The sequence below is a fragment of the Eschrichtius robustus genome, chromosome 3 (assembly GCF_028021215.1).
Source record: "Eschrichtius robustus isolate mEscRob2 chromosome 3, mEscRob2.pri, whole genome shotgun sequence".
In the NCBI taxonomy this organism is placed as follows: domain Eukaryota; kingdom Metazoa; phylum Chordata; class Mammalia; order Artiodactyla; family Eschrichtiidae; genus Eschrichtius; species Eschrichtius robustus.
The window spans coordinates 116,781,265-116,791,317 of record NC_090826.1 but is presented as its reverse complement, the minus strand read 5'-3'; the positions used below and the strand labels follow the sequence as shown (position 1 = coordinate 116,791,317).

Here is a 10,053-nt window from a genome sequence, read left to right as displayed (position 1 = left end):
TGTGCTTCCTTATTGTTCTGTCTTATTTTTTCCCAGGGGGTGGGCCCTGGCAGCATCCTGAGTCCCATAACTCTCTCCAAAACTCTTCCCCCCTACCCTTTTTGCGCATCTGTCAGCGACGGGGGCAGGCCCTTGATTCCTTTGAGAGGGCTAAGCTGTTGAACATGGCAACTCATGACCAGACCCTTACCATTGTTGATGGGGCAGTCCTGGAATCCAGGGGAGGCCCAAGGCCTGTTCTGGGACCCCCTGGACCAATAAGCAAGGGCTGGCCCTCCATCTTCTCCCTCTGCCCAGCAGGACATCCCCACCCCAGCTCCAACCTGCCCAGAACTGTGATGGCTTAGTCACCTGATGCCTGTCCCGGTTATGAGGTCCTTGGTTTCCCTTCCTGTGCGTAGAAGCCAGGGCACCAAGCGATCCCTGAAAGAGGGGCACGTAGAGGGGCTTGACGCTCTTCAACAAAGATGCACAGACACATCCTGGTGAGGGAGTATACAGGCACTCAGGCATACCCTTTCCCGGCCCTCCTGGCGCTATTCTCCCTAGCAGCCCCTCAACCACCTGCCCACTCACCTCGCCCACTCCACACACCCTGGTCCCTCTCCTCTCAGGCCTCACTGAACTGGTTGTAGATCTGTGTGGGAGGTGGGGGTCTGGATCCCCTGTAACACCCCCAGCTCCCAGGGATCCCCTGCACCTGGGGGTGACCTCACGTCAGGTATGGGTGGGGGGCACAGCTCCAGAGGGGGCAGCCAGGGGAAGACCCTGTTCCCCTACACACCCCTTCCCTCCTTCTTTCAGCTCAGGAGGCCTGGCTCCCTTTGAAGTCCTGGGGCCCTTTCATCTGCCAGGACCTCCCCTCCAGCCCCAGTGACCCCTTCCCTGGTGCCCTTTCCCACAGACTTTGACCTGGGTGGGAGGGGGTCTGTAGGGTCAGGGATAGGAGGAGGGGACCACAATTTGGAATGCTGGAGCCTGCGCTGGGTGGGCGTGTCAGACACCAGTGCCCTGGGGTCAGTGTGAGCCCTTCAAGGCCTGACCACCCTTCCATCCCCAGCCTGGCTTCTCCTTCCTCTTCTCCATTTCCCCTGCGGAAGGAGGCAGTAAATGTGTGGTGAGGGGAGCTCTGTGGACACTGTAAAATTGGGCAACTGTCGTCACCCCGAGGCTGGGGCCGGGAGGAAGTGGAAGTTTAACAGATGTCTAATTACATGTCCCGTTGGCCGTCCTTCACCACTCTCAGCATAGGGAAGAGCTTGGGGAAGGGCTGGGTAATTCCCGGGTAAGCCACTGTGTCACCCTGCTAATTAGGGCTCCTGGGACTCCTCCCCAAGGTGGGGACCAGGCCCCCTCCCTCTCATAGTAATAACTCTGGCTGCTCCCCAGCCGGGCCCTCACTGCACCTTCCTGCCACTCCGGGCAGCATCTGGGCCCTCAGCTCTCCTTCCGTCTACCGGTCCCTACGTACCCAACACCGCCGGCCCCATAGCCACCGGCCCCAGGGATCCCAGCCCAGGCGGAGGAAACGCTGAACCTAGAGACATGAGAGTCGGAGGAGCATTCCACCTTCTGCTCGTGTGCCTGAGCCCAGGTATGGGGCTGGGGAGGGGCAGGGGTGCCTGCATGACGCCGGATGGGCAAGAAAAGGGCAGCGAAGGGCTCACAGAGGAACCTGGAAGGTGGGCTGAGATGCCCTGGCAGGATGCCGCTCACCCTCGCCCTGCTGCTACCAGGGTTTGGGTGTTGCCAAGGGGGCCTCTCCCCAGGAGAGCCCTGCACCTGAAGGTTTGGGGCACGTGTTCTTGGATGGTTCTTCATCGTGTCTGTGAACGTGTGGGGCTCATACATGTATGCACATGTTGCGCATGGGAGCATAGGGCTCGCCCTGAGTTACTGGGGGATCTGGGGGTGGGGTAGGAGGGGCAGGTGAGCAGCAAAGCTGGTTGGGGGCTGAGAAACAGCCTGGGAAAGATCCCCTTTCCATTGGTCTCTGTCCTTCCAGCAGGAAGGCCTCTCCCCCAACCCTGCTTGCCTCGAGAGGGCAGAGCCTCAGGCTGGTGGAGTGTGAGTGGGCCAGGGACAGCCAGGGCCTGAGACCTCTGCTCAGGACCCCTGTGCTGTGAGCGTTCCAGGGTAGCACCCACCCCGTCTAGGATAAGCCTGGGAGGGTGGGGAGGGTAACTCCCAGAGCCCGCTCCCTGGGGCACGTCTGCAGGGCAGGGCTCAGGACTGGACATCACGGCTGCCTGCCTGGGATGGGGCAAGTCCCAGCAAGGGCCCATCTGTGTGGGCATTGCTGGAAATGGCTCTGAGACCCTCCTGGGGGTCTGGGTTCAGGCTAAGGGGGCCTGGGGGAGGAGCTCAGGAAGGGGGGGTGCATTTTCAGCCTTGGTGTGAGAGTGTGACTATGTGTGAATGACTGCATTTCTAGCAGGATGCCTGCAACACCCTCTCTTTCTGGTAAGAGCTGGCCGGGCAGAGCTCACTCAGGAGCTGTGCTGTGGGGACCTGGGACATCTCTGTGTATAGTGTCTTAATGTCATAATGCGCCAATACCCTCTGTGGGAGCCACTTTTTCTCCCCTCCCTTTTCTTCCCCTCCCTCATCTGCAGAGGGAGGGTTAGGAGCTCTGGAAGAAGCTGAAAAATTCACAAAGGACTTACAAGCTTAGAGTAGACACGACTATTGAGGTGTCTGCCCTCTTCCCTGGCGAGCCTGTTGTCATTTCCTTCCCTCCCTCCAAGTCTCTGCGCCCACCTCTCTCTCCCACTCTGGTCTTCTTCCCTCCCTCCAGCCTCTCTCTTCTCTCACATTCCCTGGAAGTACTTCCTCAGTGCCACAGCAAGAGGAATGAAGGTGAGACACCAGGGGCAACTTCCCCAGGAGAGCGAGGGGTGCAGAAAAGCTGGAACCCTTGGCAGAAGGTTGAGAAAGCTTTTAGGGAGACGGAAAGGCTAGGGTGAGCCTCCCTGGCCTGGGACAAGGGCAGACACTCTGCCTAGTGCAGGGTGGAGGCACTCTCTTGCAGCTTGTCCTTCCTTCTCAAGTCCCCTTCCTGGAATGCTTACCCTCCTTTCCGGCTGGCTCCCAGGGCATGGAGACCATTCTCTTGTTGTGGGTTACTTTCGGCAGTCCTTCCCCAGGGTGGGGCCTCTGCTCTCTGCTGAGTTCTGACTCATTCCTGGTTTGCTTTGTGACAGCCCAGGACCTGGCAGATGGCATCAGGATCCTTATCTCAGGAGTGGGCTGGTGTTAGCTTGGCCTGGCGCTTTAGGAGGCATCACCAGGTCCCGTTAGAGCCTCAGCAGCTAACCTGCCTGCTCTGGATTACCCTGGAGCCTAGGGGGTTAGGACATGGCTGACGACCCAGCCAGGATTCCGAGGGGCAGGTTCAGTGATGCCTGAGTTGTTAGGGGTGTTGAAAGGGTGCCTGCTGGCTCTGTAGAACCGGACTAAGCTTCTGCAGGTATGTTTGGTCTTGCATGAATACACATGCGGGGCTCTAAGTGTGCACAGCGGGTGTGTCTTCTGCATTAATACGCACTTGTGTTTGTGTGTAGATGTGTGTCTGTATGGATCCGACAGTGCGTGTGTGTGAGAAGGTGGGACTGCCTAGGTAGGTATCTGCATTTTGAAGGCTTATAAGAGTTTGTCTATGTGTTGATCTCTTTGGCTGCGACAGTGTGCAGTTGTGTGTGTGAGATGCTCTCTAAGTGTGAAGGTGGTCCCAGGAGAGAGCCAGAGAAGGGCAGAGCAGGATGAGTTGCTGAGACCAAGGGCTAGGGCTCCAAAGGACTTGCTGACTCTCACAGGAGGAGACTGAGCCAGGCTGGGTGAGGAGCCGGCAGAGGGAGGATTGCAGGAGGCTGGGAGGTGGCATGCTGCCAGCCCAGCCAGGGTTGGGGCCCTGGGCACACCTCCACCTTCATATTCCTCTCTAGGTCCAACCGGTTGGGGCTAGCACTTGCCTGGGGCTTCAGGTTAGGGAGGGAGAGATCAGTCCTGAGCTTCCAGATCCTGGCTCCTCATCTCAGGCTGACTCAGTGGGGCTGAGGCTGGCAGTAGTGGGAGAGGCCTCAACTGGAGCGAGCACGTGGAGGTGACCACACGATCACACAAGGGGAAGGACGCAAAGCGCACAATGCCACACGCCTTCACACGAGGCTCACCTGTCCTACAGATGCGTGTGGCCATGGTCCCAGCACCGTCGTTCACTATCACACACAGACCCAGCTAGGCTCGCGGTCACAGTCACGCGCAGGCACGCACTATCACTCAGAGCACTTACACAACCAGGCATTCACTGTCACACGGGCACACAGCCGCAGACATGCGCTGTCATACACAGACACACAGAGACATACGCATTCTTCTGCTCCTTGGGCTGGAAAGGGACTCCAGGGGCCACGGTGTCCATCCTCCTGCCTCTAGACACGACCACCTCACTTGGTCCAGACAGAGGTGGCTTTTTTTTTTTTTATAAATTTATTTATTTATTTTTGGCTGTGTTGGGTCTTTGTTGCTGCTTGCGGGCTTTCTCTAGTTGCGGTGAGCAGGGGTTACTCTTCGTTGTGGTGTGCGGTCTTCTCATTGCAGTGGCCTCTCCTGCTGCAGAGCACGAGCTCTAGGCATGCGGACTTCAGTAGTTGTGGCTCACGAGCTCCAGAGTGCAGGCTCAGCAGTTGTGGCGCACGGGCTTAGTTGCTCCGTGGCATGTGGGATCCTCCCAGATCAGGGCTCGAACCCGTGTCCCCTGCATTGGCAGGCGGACTCCCAACCACTGCGCCACCAGGGAAGCCCCAGAGGTGGCTTTTAACCAACGAGTCTCTTCCATCAGAGCATTTAACAACTCTATGTGCTCCATGTGCCTGTACACACACACACACACACACACACACACACACGCACACACATGCGCTGTCATGTAAATATATAAGCAGACACTCTACCTGGTCATATGCATGAATCTCCCTACAGTACACATAAGCGGCCACAAACACTCGTAAACATACAATGTACATATGTGTATACACCCATACATGGATACGCAATCATGCAAACATACAAGCATTTTTTTTTTTTTTTAAGATTCTTTTGATGTGGATTGGTTTTAAAGTCTTTATTGAATTTGTTACACTATCACTCTGTTTTATGTTTTGGTTCCTTGGCCGCGAGGCATGTGGGATCTCAGCTCCCCGACCAGGGATCAAACCCGCACCCCATGCATTGAAAGGCGAAGTCTTAACCACTGGACCACCAGGGAAGTCCCCCATACAAGCATTCTTAACAGCTATATATATATATACAAACTGTATAGATGCAACCCTACACGATCATAGAATACAGACATGCTTACACAAGTCTGCATAGACATGCGTCTATCAATTCACGCACACACCTATGCACACGCTCAGAGCAGCCCCTCCTCCTTGTGGAACCCCCACTGAGCCCTGGGTTGCCACTGACAGGAATGGTGGAGGGAGGGGGGCTGAAGCTGACCACCCAAGCCCTGGTCCTGCTCCCCTTACCCCATCTGCCCTGCCTGTGTCTTAGCACTTCTGCCCGCTGTGCGGATCAATGGGGATAACCAGGAAACCCTGAACGTGGCGGAAGGTGACAGTGTGAAACTGGGCTGCCCCTACATCCTGGACCCTGAGGACTATGGTCCTAATGGGCTGGGCATCGAGTGGATGCAGGTCAACCCAGAACCCTCACGTCAGGAGAATGTGGTAGGTGCTGGGCACAGGATTCCCCTTACTCTACACTTCATGGTATCTACCTGTTGGGCAACCAGCACCCTGAGGGGAAAAGCAGGGCAGATAAGAAAACCAAGGCCTTGAACTTCCCCCAAGACTTCTCAGAGAATGAGGGAACAGGGAGGAGCTCTGTAATCACCACTCAAGTCAGCCAGTCAGTCAACTTCCTCCCACCCCACTCCAAAGGGAAGACGAGGCACTGTCCTGGCCCAGACAATATACTTCCAGCTCTGATCGTCTTTGATTTTGAGTACCAGCCAGCTTCTCTGTGTGCCAGCAGCTTTATACACCTCATCCCATTTAATCCTCACATGCCCCTGGAAGGTAGACGTTAGGCATAGTGGTTGATCTCATCTGATCTCACACATTCTGTTGAAAGTCAGTGGATCAGGCATCATGCTTCCCATTTTTCAGCTGAGAAAGCTGAGTCTCAGAAAAGTTCAGTGAATTGCCCAAGACAGCCAATCCACAAGGCCTTCCTTGGCTCTGCCTGTCTCACCATCTCTGTTTTCTTCTCTTCACAGTTCATTAGTTACCAGAACAAGAAGGTCAACCATGGCGGCCTCCCCAGTCTGCAGCAGAGGGTCCGCTTTGCAGCCCCAGATCCCAGCCAGTACGATGCCTCCATCGACCTCTTGAACCTGCAGCTATCCGACACAGCTACCTATGAGTGCCGGGTGAAGAAGACCACCGTGGCCACCCGGACGGTCATCATCACTGTCCAAGGTATGACCAGACTCCTCTGAGCTCCTCTTCCCCAGACTTCAGAGCCAAGGGCGGCTTGGCCACCCTGAGCCTGGCTCTGCCTCTTGGCTGGACCCTGGCTCACAACTGCCCCCCCTTCCCTGCAGCACGGCCTGCGATGCCCAAGTGCTGGTCTGAGGGCCGCATGTCATACGGCAACAATGTGGTACTGAAGTGCTCTGTCATTGGGGGCAGCCTGCCTCTCACCTACAAGTGGGACAAGATCAGTGGGTACACCCGCCCCTACCGTGCCAGCTCCTATCAGTCCCAGGGCAGCTTCCATTCTGAGGCCTCCTACGACGAGTCCTTCTACATCTCCATAAGTCAAGGTGAGGGGACCCGGGGAGAGGGGAAGATTGGGATGCTGGGTCCCGCTGGGGCTTCCCTGGTTCATCAGTGGCACCAAGTCAAACATAAAACCCCTGTGGGAGACCCCTCCTCTGAGCCTGTTCCAGAAGCTGCTATTGAGGGAAGAGGAGGCAAAAGGGGAGAGTCAGTTGAAAGCAGTATGGTTAATTTGGAAAGAGAATGGTCTGGGATAGAGCTGGGCTTGAATCCTGGCTGGACCACGACTGGCTACAAGACTCAGGCAAGTGGCTTAACCTCTCTGTTTCATTCTACAGTATATGAAAAGGGAATGATAATGTCTATCGTCCAGGGGCGTGTAAGGATTAAATGGATGAGGTGTATAAAGCTTCTGGCACAGGCAGAAGCTGCCTAGTACTCACAATCAAAGACTATCAGAGCTGGAAGAGACCTTAGACTTCCTCTGGTGTAACCCTGCCCTCGCTGTACAAATGAGGAGACCAAGGCTCAGGGAGGGGACATATTCCCCTAAGGTCACCGAGTGAATTCACAGTTTCTCTCCTGTTGCTGGAAAAGGGCCCCTTCCTTGCCTCTCTGTTTCAGCAGGGGGAAGGTGACTCACCTGGAGAGTGGGGTGGACCTGTGTGTGTGCATACACCCTTCCCTCTTTCCATGCCCCACCCTGCAGTGGTCTAGGCTGGGGTGAAGCTCTCAGAGACCAGGCCCCTCGGCCTCACCACAGCCCTCTGACGCTCCTTCAATTTCAGGCCTGAACCATGGTGAGCTGGTGTTGATAGGCATCTCCGACAAGGATGATGGGCTGTATCAGTGCACAGTGGCCAACAATGTAGGCTACAGCGTATGTGTGGTGGAGGTAAAGGTCTCAGGTGGGTGCAGGGACAGTGGCCCTGGAGGCCCTGTGGCTGGGAGGGTTGGACTGGAGGAACTTGTGCTGTATTTTGGAGCCTCAGCTGGCTCTGCCTTCCCACTGCCATCAGCGCATAGCTCTGCCAGGGGCAGCTGGGAAGCCCTGGGAGAAACATGCAAACATGAGGGGTTAACTTGCATCTCCCCATATAGTCCTCCCTGTGTGTCCAGGGGCCCTGAGATCCCCTGGGTCCCCCGTCCTCTTTCCCAGAGACACCCTGCCCCTGCAACTCCTGGTTAGCCAGCCATCTGCCAGGCTGCAGAAAGCCTGACTAATCTTTATTTCTCTCCCCAGCATCCTGGCACATAGGAATAATCATTGGCGCAGTGCTGGGCTCTTTACTCATGCTGGGCTGTCTGACGTTGGGCATCTGGGGGCTCGTCTGGGGCTGCCGCAGGGGGCCCCGCGGTGCCTTCTGCTACAGTGGCAAGGTCCGCAGAAAGGCCTGCTGTGACTTGCCTAATGATATCAGGTAAAATCTGATGCATGCTGCTGTGCGGCAGGGGGCTGGCGCCCTGCCCCTTCTCACCCCTGCCTGCCACCGGCTGGCTGGGACCCCCACCCCAACCCTGCCTGCCATCACCATGGAGTGCTGGGACCCCAGCATGTTGACCGGCCACTCGTCGTATGGCTTTTCTCTCTCCGCCTTCCCATGTCCAGTCTTCACTTCTGCTTCCCTGCCCTCCATCTCCCTCCCATCTTTGCACCTGTCTGTCTGTCTTGTCTAGACTGTAAGCTCCTGCAGGGCAGGGCCTGTACTTATTTTCTCACTTTTCCCCTGTATTGCACCAGTGAGAACTCTTGGACATGCTTACTTAAGAAGAGTTAATTAATATAAATAATAGCGCTAATAACTTATATTAGAAACAAACTAGAAATAAAAATAGAACAAGACTAGCAGTGCTAATGATTGCAATGCCCTGGGTATGGAGGAAAAGAGGGAGAAGATTAAGAGGCAGGTGAGGAGAAGAGAGAGAGAGAGAGAGAGAGAGAGAGAGAGACAGAGGGCAAGGTCAAGGTTAGTTAAGGAAAGGACAGGGAAAGCAGCTCCTTCTGGATCTCCAAGGTGCCCTCTCTATCCGAGCCGGTGGTCTTGCGAAAAGATCAGAAGGGCAGTGGAGGGCGCCTAGATGGGGATGCCTGCCTACCGTGGGCTGTCCAGACACGTGTGGATAAGCCCTGTCTGGAGGGTGGGGATGGTGCCCCCGGGAGTGCTGCGGGGTCACTGGCCCAGGAAGAGGCAGAGAAAAGAGTAGGTCGAGGCTGAGGTTGACAGGCGAGGGGAGGCGGAGGGAGGCGCGGGAGAGGAGAGGTTGCCAAGAGCCCCCGGCTCTGCCCAGGCCGTACCCACGCCGCGCCGCAGAGGAGCCCGCTCACCCGCGCGCCTGTTGTTTTCCACAGAGAGGACGACGTGGCGCCCGGGTGCAAGGCCAAGGGGCGCGGCAGCAGCGTTACCCAGATCCTGGGGTACCCGATGCAGAAGGTCAGGAGCTCCCTGCGCCTCAAGTACGCTCCTCCTCACTGCGAAGGCCCCGAGGACTCGGCCCTGGCGTCCAGCGCCGCCGCCGCCGCTCTGGACTGCGAAGCGGACCGGTCCCCGGTCTACGTCAAGGTCAAGAGTGCAGAGCCAGCCGACTGCGCCGCCGAGGGGCCGCTGCCGTGCAAGGACAGCCTCCTGGTGTGAGCGCGCGGCACCGGGCTCCCGCCCGGCCAGGAGGAGGGTGCGGTCTCTCTGCCTGCAGCTGGGGACGCGCTCGGGCCGGCGCCGACCTCGCCTGCCCGGGGCCGCCCGGCGGCAGGGGGCCTGGAAGAGTTTCCCTCGGGAACTGAGTTGGGCGGCTGCGCCTCCTCCCCTAAAGTGGGAGGGGGCGGGGGAGGGAAGAGAGGCCGTCTCGGCCCTCTCCGCATACCCGGGGCCACGAGGCTCGGGCAGAGGGAGGGAGGAGGAAGTGTCCGAGAGCGCTGGAGGCCGGAGGCCAGGCGTTCCCAGCCAAGGGAGCCCCGGGGGCCGGGTGGGTGGGGGTCTGGACTGAATCGTGCGTGTGAGGTCTGAGCTCCGAGGCGGCAGTGTTAGCACAATAAAGAAAACGTAAGACTCGAGACTGAGGTGACTGGTTCCACGGAGGGTTGGGCATGGGGTCAGGGTGGTGGGCCCTGCTCAGGGATGGGGGGAGGGGCGTTGCTCCCTGTCGTCCCGCATCATTTCTGCACCATTTCCCCCCTCCCCCTCCTTAGATCGAGAACAGTTAGAGCTGAAAGGGGCTGTCTAATCCTATCCCTTCCCTATGCAGATGGGGAAACTGAGACTCCTCAGGC

At 57.4% G+C, this 10,053-nt stretch overlaps 1 protein-coding gene across 1 annotated transcript; it reads left to right on the top strand.

Annotated features, from left to right (window-relative positions):
- Positions 1 to 1,545: 1,545 nt before the first annotated feature.
- Positions 1,546 to 9,421, top strand: VSIG8 (V-set and immunoglobulin domain containing 8). The gene is made up of 7 exons (XM_068538300.1): positions 1,546 to 1,594; positions 5,557 to 5,732; positions 6,284 to 6,485; positions 6,611 to 6,832; positions 7,577 to 7,696; positions 8,032 to 8,209; positions 9,139 to 9,421. The coding sequence occupies exons 1-7, from the start codon at positions 1,546 to 1,548 to the stop codon at positions 9,419 to 9,421; spliced, it is 1,230 nt and encodes a 409-aa protein (XP_068394401.1).
- The last annotated feature ends 632 nt before the right edge of the window (positions 9,422 to 10,053 follow it).